The sequence below is a fragment of the Hemiscyllium ocellatum genome, chromosome 16 (assembly GCF_020745735.1).
Source record: "Hemiscyllium ocellatum isolate sHemOce1 chromosome 16, sHemOce1.pat.X.cur, whole genome shotgun sequence".
In the NCBI taxonomy this organism is placed as follows: domain Eukaryota; kingdom Metazoa; phylum Chordata; class Chondrichthyes; order Orectolobiformes; family Hemiscylliidae; genus Hemiscyllium; species Hemiscyllium ocellatum.
This window is the reverse complement of record NC_083416.1, coordinates 17303770-17327575: the sequence shown is the minus strand read 5'-3', so window position 1 is coordinate 17327575 and position 23806 is coordinate 17303770. Positions and strand designations below refer to the sequence as shown.

Sequence of the window (23806 nt, the reverse complement as noted above, 5' to 3'; positions counted from 1 at the left end):
AAATATTCATAATACTTTTGTAACAAGGTAGGTGAGTTAATGGCACAAATCATCACAAATGAATATGATTTAGTAGCCATTATGGAGACATGGTTGCAGGATGATCACAACTGGGAATTAAATATCCAGGGGTATCAGACTATTTGGAAGGATAGACAGGAAGATGATGTAGCTCTGATATTTAAGGATGACATCAGGGCAGTGGTGAGAGATGATATCAGTTCTATGGAGAATAAAGTTGAATCTATTTGGGTGGAAATTAGAAATTCTAATAAGAAAAAGTCACTGATATGTGTAATCTATAGGCCACAGTACTAATATCACATTGGGGTTGTCAATATTCAAAGAAATAACTAATGCCTGTAAGAATGGTACAGCAATTATCAATTAATCTATAAATCGATTGATTGAACCATATCGGTCACGGTACCCCCGAGGAGAATGCATCAAATGTATCCGTGATGGTTTTCTTGCATTGTATGTAATGGAAACAATGAGGGAGCAAGCTGTCCTAGACCTGGTCCTGTGTAATGAGGCAGGAATAATTAATAATGTCATAGTTAGGAATCCTCTTGGAAGAAGTGATTATTGTATGGTTGAATTTAAAATATGGATGGAAGGTACAAAGATAAAATTAATAGCAGAGTCCTGTGCTTAAACAAGGGAAACTGCAATAGGATGACGGAGGAGACTGGAAGCAAAGAGTTTATGGTGGGACAGTTGATGAACAGTGGAGGACTTTCGAAGCAGTTTTTCAAAGTGCTCAGCAAAAGTACACATCAATGAAAAGGATGGACTGTAGGTAAAGGAGTAATCTGCCATAGGTATAAAGGTCAACAGAAAGCCACAAAAAGAGGTATAAAGAAAAGTAAGATAATTTACAAGAAAAATCTGGCTCAGAATATGAAGACAGATAGCATAAGTTTCTATAAATATTCAAAACAAGACAAGTGTCTGAAGTAAACATTGGTCCTTTTGAGAATGAGAGGGGGATTTAGTAATGGGATATGAGGAAATGGCTGAGGCATTGAGTAGGTATTTTGTGTTGGTCTTCATAATGGGGGACACAAATAACATGCCAGTAACTGACGAAGAGATGAAGGCAGGTGAGGACCTGGAAACAATCATTATCACGAAAGAGGTAGTGTTGGGCAAACTAATGAAGCTAAGGGTATATAAGTCTCCTGAACCTGATTGAATGTGTCACATGGTGCTAAAGGAGATGGCGGGAGAAATAGCAAATGCACTTGTAATTTTCCAAAATTCACTGGACTCTGGGGCAGTTACATCAGATTGGAAAACAGCAAATCTGATACCACTGTTTAAAAAGGGACATAGACAAAGATGGGGAATTGGAGTTTAGATTAGAGTGGTGCTGGAAAAGCACAGCAGGTCAGGCAGCATCCGAGGAGCAGGAAAATCAAAGTTTCGGGCAAAAGCCCTTCATTGGCGGCACAGTAGTTAGCACTGCTGCCTCACAGCGCCAGAGTCCGTGGTTCAATTCCCACCTCGGGCAACTGTCTGTGTGGAGTTTGCACATTCTCCGTGTGTCTGCGTGGGTTTCCCCCCACAGTCCAAAAATGTGCAGGTTAGGTGAATTAGATTAGATTAGATTAGACTTACAGTGTGGAAACAGGCCCTTCGGCCCAACAAGTCCACACCGACCCGCCGAAGCGCAACCCACCCATACCCCTACATTTACCCCTTACCTAACACTACGGGCAATTTAGCTTGGCCAATTCACCTGACCCGCACATCTTTGTGACTGTGGGAGGAAACCGGAGCACCCGGAGGAAACCCACGCAGACACGGGGAGAACGTGCAAACTCCACACAGTCAGTCGCCTGAGTCGGGAATTGAACCCGGGTCTACAGGCGCTGTGAGGCAGCAGTGCTAACCACTGTGCCACCGTGCCGCCCATGCTAAATTGCCCATAGTGTTAGGTGAAGGGGTAAATGTAGGGGAAGGGGTCTAGGTGGGGTGCACTTCAGAAGATCAGTGTAGACTTATTGGGCCGAAGGGCCTGTTTCCACACTAAGTAATCTAAATATCAGGAAACCGCTGCAAAGATGGGGAATTATAAACCAGTTGGCTTAACTTCTGGAGTGGGGAAAATGCTTTTATCAAAGAAGAAATAGCAAGACATCTCGATAGAAATTGTCCTGTAGGGTAGACGTAGCATGGGTTCAGGAAGGGCAGTTGATGCTTACCTAATCTTTTGGAATTCTATGAAGACATTGTGAACATGGTGGACAACTTGTACTCAGTAGATATGTTTGTCTAGATTTCCGAAAGGCATTTGATAAAGTGCCATACAAAAGGCTGCTGCATGAGATAAAGATGCAATATGTTACAGGCAATGCATTAGCATGGATAGAGGATTGGTTAACCAACAAGAAGCAAAGAGTGGAAATAAATTAGTGCTATTCTGATTGGCTGTCAGTGATTCGTGGTGTGCCTCAGAGATCAGTGTTGGGACTGTTGTTGATCACGTTTTACATAGATGATTTGGAGTTGGGGACCACCATGTGTAGTGTGTCAAAGTTTGCAGCTGACACTGAGATGAGTGGTAGAGCAAAGTGTGCAGAGGACTATGAAACTACAAAGGGACATAGATAGTTTAAGTGAGTGGGCAAATGTCTGGCAGATCAAGTACAATGGAGTGTAAATGTGAAGTCATCCATTTCAGTAGTAATAGTAAAAAGGACTATTACTTGAATGATAAGAAATTGCAGCATGCTGCTGTGCAGAAGGACAGGGTGTCCTTGTGCATGAATCACGAAAGGTTGGCCTGCAGGTGCAACAGGCAATTAAGATGGAATGTTGTCCTTCATTGCTAAAGGGATTGAGTTTAAAAGCAGAGAGGTTATGGTGCAGCTGTATAGGATGCCGGTGAGTCTGCACCTGGAGTATTGTGTGCAGATTTGGTCTCCTTGCTTGAGCAAAGTTGTACTGGCACTAGCAGGGGTGCAGAGGAGGTTCACTTGGTTAATTCCGGACTAGTGGAAGTTGGCTTAAGAGGAAGTGACCGAGTAGACTGGGATTATATTCAGTAATGTAGAAGAATGGGAGTATCTTACAGAAGCATATAAAATTATGAAGGGAAGAGATGCGATAAAAGTAGATAGAATGTTTCTATTGGCGAGTGAAATTAGGATAAGAGGGAAGAGCCTCAAAATTAAGGGGGGCAGATTTAGGACTGTATTGAGAAGGAACTTCTTCGCCCAGAGGGTTGTGAATCTGTGGAATTCCCTGCCCAGTTACGTGGTTGGGGCTTCCTCAGTAAATGTTTTTAAATCTAAGATAGATAATCTCTTGAACAGTAAAGGAATTAAGGGTGGTGGTGAGAGGGCAGGTAAGTGAGGCTGAAGCCATTGAGAGATCAGCCATGATCTCATTGAATGGTGGAGCAGGCTGGAAGGGCCAGATGTCCTACTACTCCCCCTAGTTTTTATATTCTTATATGTTCTTATGTTTTGCAATGTGCAAATTGTCTTTTTCATACCTAATTGGTCTCACATCTTTTTATGATTGATAAACCATTGGAAACTTTGGGATTCCTTTTAATGTTAGGTGCAAATCTCTTCTTATTCTCTTTCTTGCTTTTGTACTTCCCTTCTATTTTTATTCTGATTCTTGGTTGTACGTCTTCGGCTACCTCAGAACATTTAAAAGTCCATTGGCCATCAACTACTTCGATGTCTTAATCTCTTTATTTCTCTCATTCAGGTGCAAAGTGTCTCTCTTTTTTTGTATTTTGATTCTGAAATGGTTCTTGCAAAAACTTAAAATTGCTGAAGGATTATTGTATGTTTTGAGAGCAAAGTACCTGAAAGACATTACAAACACTGATAACACAGCTGCTTGTTAAAGTTTACAGGCAGTCTCCAGATTGTGATCGGGTTTCATTCTGCAGTTTGATAGGAGGTGGATTTGTACACAAGTCAGAGCTCCTTGTCGGACAATGAAAAGCAGCTGTGCACAAGTAGATGAAGAGTTCGTATGTTGGGTGTTTAAATTACAAATATGTATGAAATCACATTTGAAAGCACACATATTCATAAATCGTGGACTCCCATTGTTTGCAGATGAGATGGAGCCAAAGTGTGAATACAAATAGAGATCCAGGTGGCAACATGTGTATGGATTAACAGTCATTTTTAAATGACTAGGGCCCTGTGACTGCGGTTTTCGGATAACTGAACGGTTTGCAGCTATGAACAACACTGGGAGAAGTGATCCAATCTTCACCAGCTCATGTGCAATCAAACCCATTTTAAGTGGTTTATTATTCCTTCAGCAGTTGTTGTAATAATAATAAATCACAGATCTTTTATGTGTGTGGCTCCCTCAAGCCAGTGATAGTATCAGGAGAAGGAAAACGGAGAGTGTTCTGATTAACACAAGAACCATCTTGGCAGATCTTGTGAATAAGAACTACTGAATCCTTTCCTAGTTTCCTAGTCTCATAACATGTATTTGGGCTGCTCCTGATTTAATGTTGATTGTCAGGGAAATTCTGCTGCTGTCATAGTAACTTCTGTTTAATTTCAAGTTTACAATAAATGCCAACTGTAACAAAGATTCCATTTGTTATTTTGGCTGTTGCATATCTGACAGTATCAGGTTGGATCCCTCTTGGCTCTTCTGGTAGTGTTTTTTCACTTGTGCTATTGTACTTGTCCTATCCTGCCAAATATTCCTCCTACTTCTACCTTGTGTCCATCCTTTTTCTTATTCCCACAACTCCAACCCCAATCACATTAGCTAGTTAGAGTGACTATTTTTCCACTGTTTTCATTTACAACTTCCATCAGAAAATGGAAGCTCTCCCAACACCATTCTGCACTTCACTTTTGATGAATCATGATGACTTTTAAATATACATAATGTAGAGTTTGTGATCTGACTCTCACTACAGTTGCATTTTTGGAGGATCAAGTTGACTTGACAACCAATGGCTTGAAACAGGAGGCCCTCTCTGCATGTTCTTGTAGTTTAAATTTTGCTTTTTTTTAAAAAAACAGTTCAAATTGTTCTTACAGGGAACTACATCTTGAACTATTTGGCGTCATGTCCAAAGCTAGAACCCTTTGTGATCCAAGCCTTGGTGCATCTTATAGCCAAAATTACGAAAATGGGATGGTTTGAGGTCCGGAAAGATAAACTTGCCTTCAGGGAGGTGATTGCTGATGTTACCAAATTTCTACAGGTAAGAAGGTGCACTAATATTTTGCCATATTGAACAAAGTTACTTAATGTCCTGAAAAATATTGTACATACTTTATATATAATTACATGCAGCAATATTATCGCTATGATTTCAGTACATTTTATTTTCTAGTATATCATTTCTTTAAGCTATTCATTTATACTGGGGGGAAATTGAGTAGCACACCACCAATAGTTAAAGACTTGCTGTTGCTGACGGTAATCAGAACGTTTGAGGTGATGAATTTAAAATGAGATGCATAGGCTCTATAGAGACTTATGCAGTGAGAAACCGATCCATACACAACAGAAAGATGAAGGGAGGACAGCTTGGAACCTAATGCAGCAAAAGAGTCAATACTATTTGGAGGGGAGGGAGAGAAGAAAGTTGGGCGAAAGTAAATACTGCAGATGCTGAAGTTTAGAGTCAAGAGTGTGACGCTGGAAAAGCACAGCAGGTCAGACAGCGTCCGAGGAGCAGGAAAATCGATGTTTCGGGAAAAGGCCCTTCATCAAGAATGGTGGCAGAAAGTTGGCAGAATTGGAAAGAATATTAGTCTGAAGTGAGAAATTGTGCAAAACAAGAAAAAGTGTTTTATTGATGTCCTCTAAATATGATTGAAATGCTTCTTGGGATCGGCTCTCCCAGCAAGTCATTAAAGCACATTACATAGCTAAGCACATGAGGGGAAAAAGGGATGTGTTGATCTGCTGATAGGGCTAGATTAAGAGGGATGAAAGGACGCTCTGCTGGAACCTAAAGACTGGCTGAATGGCCTGTAGCTCTGCTATGAATATTTTGTAATTATTGCTTTGAAAGCACCGAACTGCTATGATGACAAATCGGATAAAGCTTTCTTCAGGACTCTGTCTTTATCAGCTTTTCCAGTGTAATTTATTGTTTGATTGCTTTCATATATATTAGATGTAATTAGCAAAACAAACAAATTTGTCTTATATGCTGCCCTTGTGGAGATCCAGAGGAGTTCAGAAGAATGATCCCAGGGTATGAGGAGCATTTGAGGACTCTGAGATTGTACTCAGTGGAATTTAGAAGGATGAAGGGGAATCTCATTGATATTTACAGAATATTGAGACGGCCAGGCAGAGCAGAACAGGAGAAGATGTTTCCACTTGTAGGGCACGTTCTGAGTGAAGAATTGAAATAAGAAGGAATTTCTTCAGCCAGAGGTTGGTGAATCTGTGGAGCTCATTCGATAAGGCAAAGCAGGTCAAGTTATTGAGTATATTTAAAAACAGCAATATAGGTCGGGGCAGCACGGTGGTGCAGTCGTTACCACTACTGCCTCACAGCACCAGGGACCCAGGTTCGATTCCAGCCTTGGGTGACTGTCTGTGTGGAGTTTGCAAGTTCTTCCCGTGTCGTGGGTTTCCTCTGGGTGCTCCGGTTTCCTCCCACAGTCCAAAGATGTGCAGGTTAGGTGAATTGGCCATGCTAAATTGCCCGTAGTGTTAGGTGCATTAGTCAGTGGTAAATGTCTGGGTGGGTTTCTGTTCGGAGGGTCAGTGTGGACTTGTTGGGCTGAAGGGCCTGTTTCCACACTGTAGGGAATCTAATCTAATCTAATCATAAAGGCTCTTGATTAAGTGGATTCAAAGGTTATGGGGTGAAGGCGAGAAATAGGGTTGAGAAACCTATCAGCCCTGATTGAATGGCGGAGCAGAGTGAATAGATTGAGTGGCCTAATTCTGCTCCTTTATCTTCTGGTCAAATTGAACGTGAGCAGCCTGCAACTTTTACATAATAGATGTGGCTGAATAATGTAGTTTGTCAAACTTTCTCAGTGTTGATGTGGTTTCTTCAATTCTGATAATAAGGCATTGTGTTGTTGTTTTATTATCCCCTGAAATACAACACTTGCCATTTTATTTTATTGGGGAGGTAAAACTGTCTGTGGTATAGGACCTTCAATACTTAGCATATTTTTTGCATAATAACATTCAACAGGTCATTAATGAGCTCTGCTTGGCTCAGTTGCTCACTTGTTGAACCATTGGAAAGAACATATTTTAAACTTTTTAAAAACTTTACCTGTGATCCAAGATAGATGATTTGTAATTTGTCGATTTTTCCAAAATGTTCAATTGACTGATGAACTAATTCAAGCTAGATGAAAATATTCTTAAACTAGGAAAGGCAAGATACCGTTTACTGTTCAGGAAAGCAAATCAAAAAAGGGGTAAGACAAATGGGTATAACAGATTGAAAATTAGGTTAATTGTTGCTTTGTTTTCCATGCTTCCAAATCTGGAAAATTGACTTGTTTTTTTCTCAAAAGTTTCCAGTTCAAATTCTGGAATACAGTTGAAATCTAAGTGGATTTTGGGAACAAGGAGGTGAAGACCAAGTCTCAGCAGCTGGCTCGTAAATGTGAGCATTCAGGAAGTTGGTAATATTTTTTTGCCAACTGTCTGTTGTGGCTGGATCACAAAAGAATAAGTGGTAACCAAGGTGTTCATTTTCTATTGTGCTTTGTGACTATGATGGGAAGCATCATTTCCTCTGCTTGGGCCCCTTGTCCTTACCAGAATAGACCAGACTTCCTGGTGTAGTCAGCAGATTTCAGTTTCTTAAGCATTTAGACTTTAAAGCAACAAAATTGCTTAACTTCAAACTGTTCTGTTCACCTTGGGAAGTTACATTTTAATATGTCAAGAGCTGCAATGTTCAATTTGGACTTTTCTTTGGATAAAAAGTTTCACCTTAGTTGATCAACCTATGCCTTTTTCTTTTGCTGACTTTTGCTACTCAACTATGACTTTACATTAGAGGTTTTTTTCACCCTCTACCCTGCCTTCTATTGCCTCTTGTCCCTGCTTAAACTGAGAATTCCCTGTCCTACTCCTCTTCATTCACTTGTTCCCGTACAGTGCCCTGGCATTAGTGCTACTGCCTGCTATCGTGGGTAACCCTTCTCTTTCTCTTTTTTGTGAACAATGTTAAAAATCACACATCACCAGGTTATAGTCTAACAGGTTTATTTGGAAGTACAAGCTTTCAGAACGCTGCACTTTCATTAGGTAGCTACATCGTTCCGTTGTGAAGCCAGTCGTAGTCTGAAGCATTCATCTGTTTCTCTCTCTCTCTTTCTCTCTGCTTGCTCATATCATATTGTCCCAGCTCCACCTAAGCATCAGCGCACCTTGGCTTTTCTCCTTCCTACTGTATTTACTATAGCCAGATCTCATCTTCATAACATTTAACCCTCCAATACCTACCCATTGTCAACAAAAACATCTATTAAAGTATACTCTGCACCTCACCTTAATTACTGTATATTCATTCCTAAAGAACTTTTACTTTTGAGGGTTACTCTTGGGATTTCTTGAAGGCTGCATTTTGGTTTCAGGGTCTCCTTTTTCAGTCTCATTAACTCCTGCATTGCTTGATACGGTCACTTGGTAACAATACCTCCTGTATTCTCTATTTGCATTGATATAGGGGTTTTTAAGTTCAGCAGAAGTAGAATGGAAGAATTCATTAATATTCCCAATTGTTTTAGCAGTTTGAAATTAAGTAATACAATTGACACTGCTGGTTGCAATCACATCCCCATTATAGTAGCTACTGAACTCCAGCTTTAATCTAGAGATTCTGCATTAATGTCTGCATTAATCTGATTCCTGGTTTCCAGTTAACTGAGTATTTCTTTGTTGAAACGTTTAAAGCTATTTTCTTTCATTCGTGCTGTACTTTTCAGACTCTCTCTTCCTGCACTGCCACCAATTCAACCATGCAGTTCATCCCTCTCCATCTCTTTATAGCTGTTCTTTCACCTTGCCGCTCCTCCTTCACGCCCTCACCGTTGCAGCTCCATTCCAATGTTTCAGCTCTTCCTTCCATGTCCTTTTGCAGTTCCTTGTCTCAGTTTGCAGTTCCCTTTCTTCATTTTGTAGTCTCAGGTTTTGTTCAGCGGCCTTCGCCGTGTTCCCCAGATCCTGGACTTGTCAACACCATCATTGAACCCTGGCCCCATCGTTGCTGCCTGGGCCCCATGCATTCCATCCCTCCCCTTCTGGCCCCGGCCTTGCTCCCTATGCCCCTGCCCTCCCCGACCTCATTCCTTGGCCTGGTAGGCTTGGATTCTTCCTCTACTTGTGAACTATTGACACTTGCCTCACTGGTCCAATCACAGACTGCCTCTCATGCACGTGCTGCTGAAGGACAGTTAACCGCGAGACTTTATTGACATTCTAAACCAAGCAAGTTGACTCTGATTTATCAGAGCATCAATGAATCAATGAATGACTGAAACTTATTCTGTTGTATGCTTATCAGTTGAAAGTTAACCAGTCCTGTTTAAAATGTCAACAAAGCTGGTTGGTAACTGTCATTTGATAGTTTTGGGTGCATTCGCAAAGGGAGAGTCTGCTTGCTAACTAATCAGTACTCTTCTCTTCCACAGTAAAGTTGTTGGATTTTCTCTTGAACTGGTCATCTTAATGAATTCATAACATGAAATTTCAACAAATTTTTTTTACAGCAGTACTGAATGAAGTAACATTCTGTCAAGTGCTGTCAAGTAATACATGCTTTATCTTTTAAATATATCGGATTTGGAAAGTAAAGTCATATGGAATTAGTTTGTCATTGGTCTGAATTTTAACTTTTCTTTCACCATCTTCTGTTTTAACATCTGGCAGTTGTTTTTTCATAGATTTCAAATGTCAAGGTTCATAAACCAAGAGATAGAACATATGGAACCCTTTAGCACTCCTTAATTTGTAATAGTCCCTTAACAGCCAAAAGTTCAGTTGTATTTTGTTTGAATAGTTTGGAAAAAAAGTCAATATATAAAAGACTGCATAAGATTTCTATGCCATGATGAAAAGAAGTAATAAAACTGTTGGAGGTAGAATAATACATCAATGACCAGTTGTTGCAAATAACTCTCTAAAAACGGCTCTCTTTTTACCAAGTATCTATACAATGTATAAAGTATCTTTTATAATGTCATTTATCATGGAGACTCCCATTCAAAATAGTCATAACATCCTTCCTTCCGCCAATGATGGCAGTACAGTTTCTTGATTTTCCATCTCGCTCGCTTATCAACATGTTTTGCAGAGGAGTTCAGTGCAAGAAAAAGTGTGCTGTGTGTTCTTTGGCACAATGTAGCTTGTGCTCAAAATTGGGTTTTAGTTGGGTTTTCATATCACCCTGGTGGCACTGTTGGGACCTGTGCATCTAACAACTGCTGGCACATCATGATGTTGATGTATACCACTGATTTGTTGACAGCATTGTTAATTTTAAATTTTGCATTTCAGATTTCACCCTGTTTTAATCTTGTAAAATTCTTTTGGATGTTGCATAATGCAGACGTACCTTCCAGCAACATGGTTTAAAGAGATCATGATCTATTTACAGGTTATTTCTTCTAGCAAGTATTGCAAATTGTATGCACTTTTGGAGCATTTCTGTACTTGACTAAAGTTCAGTAGTTTGCAGGGAGTAAACTAATTTCTGAAGCTTTTTGTTTGTTGGTACCAAAGTTTTTGCTAAAAGGCATTGTTTCCCGCTATGAGTGATCTGGTAGGCCCCCTTCCCCCTCTCGGAATTGAGCATTATGGAGGGAGTGACAATAGCCACACAGAGCAGGGAAAACTGCTAGAATAAGGAAGAGATAGGGAAGGGTTTTCAGAAGAAGAGCTTGTCCAGAGTCCTTGAGAAAACAATACTTTTGCCTTAACTTCAGCATTGATCAATGAATAAAACGTTACTTCAGAAAAGTGGTCATGACTGATATACCAACAGCAAAAGTGCCCTCTCAAAGCAGGATTTAAAAAGAAATTCTTTGCATACAAGGGAACCATGTCTCTGATTTGTGCATTTGACTTCACCCAGGGCATTGCTGGAGGTTTAAGCAACGTATCGAAATAAGCAATTGATGACACAGTGGCTCAGTAGTGGCTTAGCACTACTGTCTCACAGCACGAGGGACTGTGGTTCACTTCCAGTCTTGGGCAACTGCATCAATTTTGTGCATTTTCCCTACGTCTGTGTGGGTTTTCTCTTGGTGCTCTGGTTTCCTCCCACAGACCAAAAATGTTGCAGCTTAGGTGGCTTGGCTATGCTAAATTGCTCCATAGTGTGCAGGCCACGTGGGCCAACTATGGTAAATATGGGGTTACATGGATAGGGTGGATGCTCTTCAGAGGGTCAGTGCAAACTCAATTAGCGGAATGACATCTATCTACACTGCATGTATTCTATGAGTCTATTCTAAATTGCAGTTTGCAATCCACAGCTGCATACTTTATGCATTTAGAGAGAATGTTGTATCGTTCTTTCTTATTAGAGATGATGAGGAGGAGTGAACACAAGAATTTGCACAGATTGGAATCATTCTTGCTCTTGACTTCATATAGGTTGCCTTGCAAGTGCCTCAACTGAATTCTCCTCCTTTCCTGAACCAAAAGTGATACCGCTCCCTCAGACACTTGCAACCAGAGCCACCTTATGTTGCTTCTCATACCCACTATTCTGCTTCTTTATGCTTTTAAAATTTTGTTGCAGTCCTGTGTTATGTGTATTTAATTCCCCATAACAAATCAGAGGCAGGCAACATGGCAGAAATGCTCATATAATTCTCTCACAATCCGACTCACGATTGTGTGTGTGTGTGTGAGAAGCTGCTCCCCTTGATTGAGGAGTCAAGTCACACGATAGCATAGTTTTAGGGTAAGGGACAGAAGATTCAGAGGGGATTTGGGAAAAACATTTTCACTCAGCAGGTGGTTGGAATCTGAAATGCATTGCCTGGGAAGAAAGCAGAAATCTTAAAACCCTTAGATATTTGGATGACCACGGGAAATTTCATAACATTCAAGAATGTGGGACAAATACAGGAAATTGGGATTAGCAAACTTTTAGCAGTAGTTATGCCAATACAGAATTGATGGACCGAAGGATTTAATGCACTGTATGAATGTATGAATCCAGAAATTGTGGCAGATTTCTCATGAAGCTTCCACCGTGGGCGGCATGGTGGCACAGTGGTTAGCACTGTTCTTTCTCAGCGTCAGAGATCTGGTTCATTTCCCGCCTCAGGCAGTTGTCTGTGTGGAGTTTGCACATTCTCCCTGTGTCTGTGTGGGTTTCCTCTGGGTGCTTCAGTTTCCTCCCACAATCCAAAAATGTGCAGGTTAGGTGAATTGGCCATGCTAAATTGTCCATAGTGTTAGTTGACCCTCTTCGGAGGGTCGATGTGGACTTGTTGGGCCGAAGGGCCTGGTTCCACACTGTAAGTAATCTAATCTTGTCATTAAAAATGACTCCCATCCAAATCTGTCTGCTATTAGTCAGCCAATCAACTATCCATGATAATATACTATCTCTAACATCCTTTTGAGCTTGCTGCACTATTCTGTAAGATCGTGGCTGATCTGTTTGTATTTCATCTAACCATGATAACCCTTGATTCCTTTCCCTAATAAGAATCATATCCACCTCTGACTGAAAAATGACCCAATCTCCACTACCTTCTGAGCTAGAGCTCTCAGTCCTTGGAGAAAAAAAGCCTATTCATCTGAGAGTGGAAGCTTCTTCTTAATCTTTTAACTTAGATCAAGCGTAAGCTCTGAGATGTAAATATCAGAGGATTATAAGATTATGTTGCATCTTAATTGGACATTTGAGGATTATCGAAAACCAATAGAACTGTGGATGCTGGAAACCTGAAACAAAAACAGAAATTGCCGAAAAATCTCAGGTTTGTCAGCATCTGTGGAGAGAAATCCAGAGTTAATGTTTCTGGTCCAGTCACCCTTCATCAGAACTAATGGCACTAGGAGTACATGGAATGTTACAGCGCAGTACAGGCGCTTTGGCCTTTGATGTTGTGCCAACCTGTGAAATTAATCTGATGCCGTTCCATTATTATCCATATGTATGTCCAATGCCCATTTAAATGCCCTTAATGTCAGCGAGTCAACTACTGTTGCAGGGACCTTCCACTCCCCGACTACTCTGTAAGTAAAGAAACTACCCTGATATCTGTCCTAAATCTATCACCCCTCAATTTAAATCCATGTCCCCTCATGTTAGCCTTCACCATCCGAGGAAAAACGTTCTCACTGTCCACCCTATCTAACCCTCTGATTATCTTAAACATCTCAATTAAGTCATCTCTCAATCAACTTCTCTTCAACGAAAACAGCCTCAGTTCCCTCAGCCTTTCCTCATAAGACCTTCCTTGCATACCAGGCAACATCCTAGTAAACCTCCTCTGAACACCTTCCAAAGCTTCCACATCCTTCCTGTAATGCAGTGACCAGAACTGCACACAATACTCCAGGTGTAGCATCTTATACAGCTGAAGCATGATCTCGTAGCTCCGAAACTCAATCCCCCTACTAATAAACGGTACCACACCACATGCCTTCTTAACAACCCTATCAATCTGTGTGGCAACTTTCAGGGATTTATGCACCTAGTCACCGAGATCTCTGTGTACATCTACACTGCCAAGAATTTTACCATTAGCCCAGTACTCTGCATTCCTCCTTCTTCCGAAGCGAACTGTCTCACACTTTTCTGCATTAAACTTCATTTGCCACTTCTCAGCCCAGCTCTGCATCTTATCTATGTCCCTGTGTAACCCACAGCATCCTTCAGCACAATCCACAATTCTACCTACCTTAGCTACAAATCTATTAACTCATCCTTCTACGCCGACATTCAGACCATTATAAAAACGACAAACAGCATTGGCCCTAACACAGATCCTTGTGGTGCACCACTGGCAACTGAGCTCCATGGTGTACATTTTCCATCAACCACCACTCTCTGTCTTCTTTCACTAGCTAATTTATGATGCAAGCCACTAAATCACCTTCAATCCCGAAACTCTGTATTTAGTGCAATAGCCTACAGCATAGAACTTTATCAGCCGCCTTACTGAAGTCCATGTACACCACATCACCTGTTTTGTCATTTTCTCGAAGAACTCAATAAGGTTAGTGAGCCGGGATCTACCCTTCACAAAATTGTGTTGAGTATCCCTAATCAAACTATTCCTTTCCAGATAATTATAAATGCTATCTCTCATAACCGTTTTCAACACCTTACCCACAACTGAAGTAAGGCTCAATGGCCTATGATTACCAGAGTTGTCCAAACGCCCCTTGTTAAACAAGGGAACAACAACTGCTATCCTCCAGTCTTCTGGCCCTACTCCTGCCAACAATGATGACATAAAGATCAAAGCGAAATGCTCTGCATTATCCTCCTTGGCTTCTCAGAGAATCAGAAGATAAGTCCCATCCGGCCCAAGGGTCTTAACTATTTTCAGATCTTCCAAAATTGCTAAAACCTCCTCTTTGTCAACTACAATCCCATCTAATCTAGTAGCGTGTATTTGAATATTCTCACTAACATTGCCCTTTTCCAATATGAATACTGATGAAAACGTTTCATTAAGCGCATCCCCTAGGTCCTCAGATTTCACACACAACTTTCCACTACTGTCTTTGATTGGCCCTAATCTTACTCTCGTCATTCTTTTATTCCTGATATACCATTAGAAGGCCTTAGGATTTTCCTTGATCCTGTCCGCCAACAACTACTTATGTTCCTTCCTGGCTCTTCTTAGCCCTCTCTTTAGATCTTTTCTGGCTAACTTATAACTCTCAAGCCCCCTATCTGAGCCTTCATGCCTCCTCCTCACATTAGCCGGCGCCTTCCCCATGACAAGAGCTTCAAGTTCTTTCATAAACCATGGCTACCTCTCTGAACAACAACCTCCCTGTCTGATTGGTACATACATATCAAGGTCATGCAGTAGCTGTTCCTTGAATAAGCTCCACATTTCAAGTGTGTCCATCCCCTGCAGTTTCCTTCTCCATCCTAAATCTTGCCTAATCACATCATAGTTGCCTTTCCCCCTGTTATATCTCTTTCCCTGCAGTGTATACCTATCCTTTCCCATTACTGTTGTAAACATAACTGAATTGTGGTCACTATTGCCAAAGTGCTCACCTGCCTCCAAATCTCTTACCTGGCCAGGTTCATTCCCCAGTACCAAACCCAATATGACATGGCCTCTTGTTGGCCTGTCTATATACTGTGTCAGAAAATCCTCCTGCACACATTGAACAAAAAATGATCCATCCAAACTACTTGAGCGGTTGTATTCCCAGTCAATATTGGGGAAGTTAAGTTCTCCATGACAACGACCCTGTTGCTCTCGCTCCTTTCAAGAATCACCGTTGCAATCCTTTCCTCTACATCCCTGGAACAATTCGGAAGCCCATAGAAAAGCCCCAACAGGGTGACCTCTCCTTTCCTGTTTCTAACCTCAGCCCAAACTACCTCAGTGGATGAGTCCTGAAATGTTACCTCAGCTGCTGTAATACTATCCTTGATTAAAAGTGCCACCACCACCACCCCGCCCCCGCCCCCCCGACCTTTACCATCTTCTCTGTTCTTACTAGAACATCTAAATCCCTGAATCTACAACAACCATTCCTATCTGTCCTCTAGCCATGTTTCTGAAATGGCCACAACATCGAATTCCGGGTATCAACCCATGCTGCAACTTCACCCACCTTATTTCGGAACTCCTGGCATTGAATTTCACACATTTCAAACCAACATCCTGATTGCCAGTGCCCTCTCATCACCTTGTAAACATACTCCTGACCTCACTACCCTCAACCTTCCTTACACTGGAACTACAATTCAGGTTCTCATCCACCGCTACATTAGTTGTAACACCACCGCACCCCCACCTTTCCATAAAGAGCTCCAATTATCCAAGAATCCAAAACCCTTCCTCCTGCACTATCCCTGCAGCCACGTGTTCAGCTCTGCTGTCTCCATGTTCCTCGCTTCACTAGAATGTGGCAGAGGCAACAAACCAGAGATTTCAATGGCAATCACGGAGGTATTAGAACAGTACACGAGAGAGTTTGGACCAGCTTTTATTTCTGGGCTGAGTAAGTATGTGAGCCTTAGCGGGGTGATTATCACAGGCAGCAGAGATCTGGAAGTTAAAACATCCCTATATGTGGACCATGTCCCTGTTTTCTGCCCTAACCTGCTGTCAGTGCGAAGACTTGATCATCTGCGACCTGTTTTAACTGGCCTTGGAAGTTAAGAGAAATGAGACAAGAGCAAATACATGTTCTTTGGGATCAGCCAATCTAGTTCCTTTATCCCCTTCACTACCTGCCCAAATTAGCTGAAGGTGCTGGGAATTTGGTCTGGACGGGCTGAGGTGTGCACAAAAACCTGGGAGTATCATAGGTGACAGAGGAACTGGAATATGGGAGCACCACTGCACCTCTGTTATGGGTAAAAGCCTGGTATTCAGGTGTGAGGGACTATCGGATGTTGCTACATGTGGTGAAGGTCAGGTTCCATACCTGATTCTGTGCCACTGCAGTCACCTGAGCCATTTTTCATTTCATCTGGAGGTCAAAGGTGGATCATGTCTGCAAAAAATAACATGTACAAATCTCCAGATAAGGTGGGAGAAGAATGTATCCAATGCCACCATCATCCTGACGGCCACCTTTGTCTGTGGCTTCATCAAGCTGTGTGTACACCCTCAGTATGCAAACACCAAGTTTCACAATGTAGTGAGATTCTACCTGTACCTGGTGTTGCAAAAGATGGATCTGGCCTAGTTTCTGTGGAATGCTCCAAGTCATACCACCTGTCCCTCATGGAAAGATTTGCAAGCAAAGCGTCTTTGACCACGAGTCCAACAGAAAGTGGTCAGCATGCTAAGTCCTCGACCCTATAGGAAATGGAGAGGGTGGATCCTGTCAGGAAGTTCCCTGAGCAGACTGTCAAGTCCTTTGGCAAAATGACTCACCTCTAGAACTTTCCAATAAGCACAAAGACATAGCTTGGCTGGTGGTGAGAAGGACACTCCCCATCAGATCCTTCATGCATGCTAGTCCGTGTATCGCTGCTCGCTGCTCTCAAAACAGTTATGCTAATGAGACTGTCATGTATCTCCTTCTGCAATGTGCCTTTGCAAAGAAGGTCTGATGAGAGACGCAATGGTTTTTGTGGAGATTTGTCACAAGCAGCTCTGTGACACAGGAATCTGTGCTCACCCAGCTGTTTCCTCTGCCTGGAGGACCAGCAGTTTGGTGAAAGATACTCTTTGGGCTGCCTGAAGCTTAGAGTCATCGAGATGTGTGGAAACAGATTCTCGTAGGTGCATCCACATACTGAATCAGAAAATTTCTTTGTATGCACCTAACAAATTTGCTGTCCTAGTCTAAGCCATTGACATAAATTGTGCCATGCTGAGGGTCTAGTTCCAGTACTTCCTCAATGATCTTCCCTCCATCATAAAGTCAGAAGTGGATATGTGCACTGATGATTACTTAATGGTTAGCCTATTCTGACTACTTATATAGTGAAGTAGTCCAGGTCCAAATGCAACAGGTTCTGAACAATATCCTAGCATGAGCTGAAGAATGGCAAATGACATCCATGCTGCACAAATATCAGGCAATGACCTTCTCCAATAAGAGGAAATCTAGCCATCAGCTTGTCATTCAAAGGCATTGCCATTGTTAAATTACCCTCTTCTATACATCTTGGCAGTTAGCATCGATCAGAAAATGAACTGGAGTAGCCATACAAATACAATCATTACAAGATCAGGTAAGATGTTAAGAATACTGCAGCAACTGAGTAACTCATGTCTTGGACTTCCCAAAGCCTGCCTTCCATATACAAGGCACAAGTCAGGAGTGTGATGGAATACTCTACGTTTGCTTGGATAATTGCAGCTCCAAAAGCACTTGAGCTTGACACCATCCAGACAACATAGCTCGCTTGCTTGGCATCACATCCACAAGCATCTGTCCCTTCCACCACTGTCTACAAGATACACTGCCGAAATTCACCAAAGATCCTTCGGTCGCACTTTCAAATCCATGACTACTCGTTGCTCGAAGTTAAAAACCAAAAGAACTGTGGATGCTGTAAATCAGAAACAAAAACAAATTACTGGTGATGTTAGCAGGTCTGGCAACATCTGTGCAGAGAAAGCAGAGTTAATGTTTCAGGTTGAGTGACCCTTCCTCAAAACTGGGGAACTTCTGAGGAAGGGTCACTCGACCCTGAAATGTTAACTCTGATTTCTCTCCACAGATGCTGCCAGACCTGAGCTTTTCCAGCAATTTCTGTTTAAATTCAATAGATTCATAGGAACACCTGCAAATTCTCCTTCAAGCCCTTCACCATACCAACATGGCAATATATCTCAATTCCTTCAATGTCACTGGTCAAAATCATGCCATTCCCCCTCTAACAACATTGCAGTCTACGCTGTAGATAGACCCACAGCGGTTCAAGAAGGCAAGTCACTACGATCTTCTCCAGGCAACACTGGACTGTTGGCTTTGCTAGTGATGCCTGTGTCAAGTTTTAAAATAAAAAGTAGAACCATATGTTCTTCCTTCCAACAACTCTGATAAATTGTTTAAATATGATTTCCCTTTGATGACACCATGTGGACTCTTCCCGATTTTTCCAGATGTGCAGTTATAATCTCTTTAATGATCAATTCTAATACCGTCCCATGACTCATGTCAAGCTGTCAATATTTTTGTTTTTTGCCTTCCTTCCCTTTTAAACTGAGGGATTATAGTTTACTACTTTCCAGTCTGAGAGAACTTTTCCTGAATCTTGGGAGTTCTGGAAAATTAACACAAACGTTTTTACTATCCTATTAACAAGCTCTTTTAAGACACCAGCATGAAGTCCATCTGTACTTAAAGATTTGTCAACCTATTGGCTTCATCAGTTTGCTTAGTTTATGATTTTACTAAATTCCTCCTTTCCTTCTACCTCTTTACTTATAAGTAATACTGGAGTGTTTTTTGTATTCTTTAGGTAAAGTCACCATAGTCCCTAGGGATGCTGTCTTATGAGAGATGTCTGGTGATAATTTAACCTGCAGATCTACATCTCAGGTGAGGGGAGAGGTTGACAAGGACAATCCTTTTTGACAACCTTAGCTGGTTTAAGAATTGAACCGAAGCTAATCGGACTTAATGCATTACAAACCAGGCGTGCAGCCAACTGAGCTAACTGACCACCATACACTGAAGATAGAGTAAAATCTTTATTCACTTTATTTGCCTTCCTGTATTAACTCCAGAAGAACACTCCATTTCTCTGTTTCACTTTTCAAATACCTGTCAAAACTCATCATGTCTGGTTTAACAATCCTAGCTAACTTCCTCTTGTACTTGAATTTCTTCCTTCCCATTAATCTCTTAATCATTCTCTGTCATTCCATATATTCTGACCATTCATCTGAACCATCACTTATCTTTGTGCAATAATATTATTTTTCCTTAAGTTTGATGCTTTCTTCTTTAGTGAACTATGGATGGTTTATTCTCTCTTTAAATATTGTTAGTGCCAGTATTATACTTATTCCTGATTAATTAGCTGCCAAAGCAAGGAATCTGCATTTCACATTGCCTTTTTTTTGGCATGGTTTTGATTCACTGTTGCTAAGTTATTTGTGCATCATGAGACTTGTTTTAAAGTTGTTTAACTTAGAGAGGGCAGATGTAATGTTTCAATTATTTTGGAATCTCACTGTGGTTTTAATGTTTCACTTAAAGTGGCTTGACTTAAAATTTTGGATTTCAGGAATGCAATCCTGACTTTATGTAAGGACACCCTGTATGTGTCGTTGTGAGTCATCAATGCCAGGGTTGCAAGGGTGTGACATGTTTAATGGTGATGTAAAGGACGTGAATTTTAGGATTTGAGGATTAATTAATAGAGATTGCTAGAGGTTTGACCTGTTGATTGGTGGGCAGTAGTGCTGAGAATAGCATTCTGTATTTGAAATTCATCTACTTCATTGCCTGCCTTGTATGAAATTATTCAGTTTCTAACACTGTATTCGTGTTCTTGAAGCAACAATTCTGGCATTGACCTTTACTGATACTTTTTCCGAGTGCCTCCTGAACATCTTGTTACAATGATTTTGGGAGTTGGAACTCTTAACTACTGGGGCATTTTTAGCCCTTAATTCCAAAATGTGTTTTTTCCCCAAGAGGACTGCCACAGAGAGAAAATAACAGCCGGATTAAAATTCAGTGGCTGACTGGCAAAAGTTCAATATGGGACCAATGGACTGAAACATTTAACATTGTCAGAGAAACCTTAAACAGAGAGAAACTGACTTGTGATAATGAAAGCTGATGAAATTTCTGTGTGTTATATCCCAAAGTGCACAACTGTTTTTGATTTTTTTTTGCTTTTTCTTTTTGAAGAATACATAAAGACAAGGATTAAAACGCCATTTCAGTTCTACCGGAAGTTCTGACAAAGAGTCACCTGATTCGAAACATCAACTGTGTTTCCTCTCCACAGATGATTCCAGACCTGAGTTTCTCCGGCAATTTCTGTTTTTGTTTCAGATTTCTCTGTTTTAAATTAATTTAGCTGCAATGTGCTACTGGTAGTGGACTTTATTTTGTGTAAACGTAAAGTTGCCATAATCCTACTGGACCAAAGGCTCATAAGAGAGAAATATTTAGTGGTGGTGTAACCTGAAGGTCACCACGCCTCAAGTGAGGGGAAGGTTTAGAAGATGGAACCTTCATGATAACCCCAGAGAGTGCAGGTATTGAATCCATGCTATTGGTGTTACCCTGCATTGAAAACCAGCCAACTGAACTAACTCAAGAAATTGGCTCCTTAAAAAACATAAGTTCATTTGAATCTAGAAGAATTTTATCCACAAGGGAAGGGAGTTTTCTTGCAAATTAACTCTATACATTCATAGGGATATACAGCATGGAAACAGACCCTTTGGTCCAAACCATCCATGCCGACCAGATATCCCAACCCAATCTAGTCCCACCTGCCAGCACCCAGCCCATATCCCTCCAAACCATTCCTATTCATATACCCATCCAAATGCCTCTTAAATGTTGCAATCGTACCTGCCTCCACCACATCCTCTGGCAGCTCATTCCACCCCCTGCGTGAAAAGGTTGCCCCTTATATATCTTTGCCCTCTCAACCTAAACCCATGTCCTCTAGTTCTGGACTCCACCACCCCAGGAAAAATACTTTGTCTATTTAGCCTATCCATTCCCCTCATACAATTTTGTATATCTCAATAAGGTCACCCCTCAGCCTCCGACGCTCCAGGGAAAACGGCCCCAGCCTGTTCAGCCTCTCCCCATTTATCAAATCCTCCAACCCAGGGAATATCCTTGTAAGTCTTTTCTGAACCCTTTCAAGTTTCACAACATCTTTCCGATAGGAAGGAGACCAGAATTGCATGCAATATTCCAACAGTGGCCTAACCAATGTCCTGTACAGCTGCAACATGACTCCCCAACTCCTGTACTCAATACTCTGACCAATCAAAGAAAGCATACCAAATGCCTTCTTCACTATCCTATCTACCTGCGACTCCACTTTCAAGGAGCTATGTACCTGCACTCAAAAGTCTCTTTGTTCAGCAACACTCTCTAGGACCTTCCCATTAACCCCTTACCCGGCAAAGATGAGTTAACTTGTCTTCACCCAATTTGTTTTTTTCAGAGTGCGCCGAGTAAACTCATCCAAAACATAATTTCAAAAACAGCCAAAGACGAGTTTATACGTCAATTCTCAGCATTTCTAGGCCCTTCTCAGCTAGAAACGAGTATACTTGGTAATTCATACGTCTGGTAGCTGTGTGTCTTCCGCCTCAGGCGTTGCAAGAAGCATCGATGCACCGCTTTTGGGCACACACTGTCATTCGTTTTTTCCTGTTTTTTTTTTACAAATTACACCCAGATGTCGAGCTCAGAAGATGACAATGAGTATGAACCTTCTATCAGAAGCTTGGATACATCAGATGAGAGTGCAAGCATTAAAAATACTATTAAAAAAAGCAATTTAAAAATTCATCTGAAAATGAAATGTTTTCTCCAAAAAAGGTTGCCGGGGAAGTGTATAAGTCCTGCTAAGATTTGCTTTCCCAAAATGCAGCACCTCGCATTTATCCAAATTAAACTCCATCTGCCACTGCTCGGCCCATTCCTGTTGTAATCTGAGGTAACCTTCCTCGGTGTCCACTACACCTCCAATTTTGGTATCATCTGCAAACTTACTAACTGTACCTCTTATGTTCGCATCCAAATCATTTATGTAAATGACAAAAAGTAGAGGACCCAGCACTGATCCTTGTACCACTCCACTGGTCACAGGCCTCCAGTTCGAAAAACAACCCTCCACCACATGTCTTCTAAGTTTGAGCCAATTCTGTATCCAAATGACTAGTTCTCCCTGTATTCCGTGAGATCTAACCTTGCTAACCAGTCTCCCAAGGGGAACCTTTTTGAACGCCTTACTGAAGTCCATATAGATCACGTGTACTGCTCTGTGCTCATCAATCCTCTTTGTTACATGTTCAAAAAACTTAATCAAGTATGTGAGACATGATTTCCCACGTACAAAGCCATGTTGACTATCTCTAATCAGTCCTTGCCTTTCCAAATACATGTACATCCTGTCCCTCAGGATTCCCTCCAATAACTTGCCCACCACTGACGTAAGGTTCACCGGTCTATAGTTCCCTGGCTTGTCCTTATCACCCTTATTAAACAGTGGCACCACGTTAGCCAACCTTCATTCTTCCGGCACCTCAACTGTGACTATCGATGAGACAAATATCTCAGCAAGAGGCCCAGCAATCACTTCTCTAGCTTCCGACAGAGTTCTTGGGTGTACCTGATCACTTCCTGGGGATTTATTCACCTTTATGCATTTCACATCCAGCCCGTCCTCCTCTGTAATATGGACATTTTGTTAGGTGTCACCATCTATTTCCCTACTTTCTAAATCTTCCATATCCTATTCCACAATAAATACTGATGCAAAATACCCGTTTAGTATCTCCCCCATTTTCTGCAGCTTCACACAAAGGCCGACTTGCCGATCTTTGAGGGGCTCTATCCATTCCCTAGTTATCCTTTTGACCTTAATGTATTTGTAAAAATCCTTTGGATTCTCCTTAATTCTATTTGTCAAAGCTATTTCATGTTCCCTTTTTGCCTTCCTGATTTCCCTCTTAAGTATACTCCTACTTTCTTTATACTTTTCTAAGGATTCATTTGATTTATCCTGTCTGTACCTTACATATGCTTCCTTCTTAACCAAATCCTCAATTTCTTTAGTCATCCAGCATTCCCTATATCTACCAGCCTTTCCTTTCACCTTAACAGCAATATACTTTCTCTGGATTCTCATTATCTCATTTCTGAAGGCTTCCCATTTTCCAGCCATCCCTTTACCTGCGAACATCTGCCCCCAGTCAGCTTTGGAAAGTTCTTACCTAATACCGTCAAAATTGGCCTTTCTCCAATTTAGAACTTCAACTTTTAGAACTGGTCCATCACTATTTTAAATCTAATAGAATTATGGTTGCTGGCCCCAAAATGCTCCCCCGCTGACACCTCAGTCACCTGCCCGGTCTTATTTCCCAAGAGTAGGTCAAGTTTTGCACCTCCTCTAGTAGATACATCCACATACTGAATCAGAAAATTGTCTTGTACACACTTAACAAATTCCTCTCCA

The 23806-nt window shown here is 41.3% G+C and overlaps 1 protein-coding gene across 1 annotated transcript in view; it reads left to right on the top strand.

Moving 5' to 3' along the window:
* The window catches only part of LOC132823541 (ran-binding protein 17-like), a 955175-nt gene that overhangs the window by 80654 nt on the left and 850715 nt on the right, over positions 1-23806 (top strand). The window contains exon 4 of the mRNA XM_060837486.1: positions 5046-5212. Coding sequence (XP_060693469.1) covers positions 5046-5212 — 167 coding nt within the window. The remainder of the gene's footprint in view (positions 1-5045; positions 5213-23806) is intronic.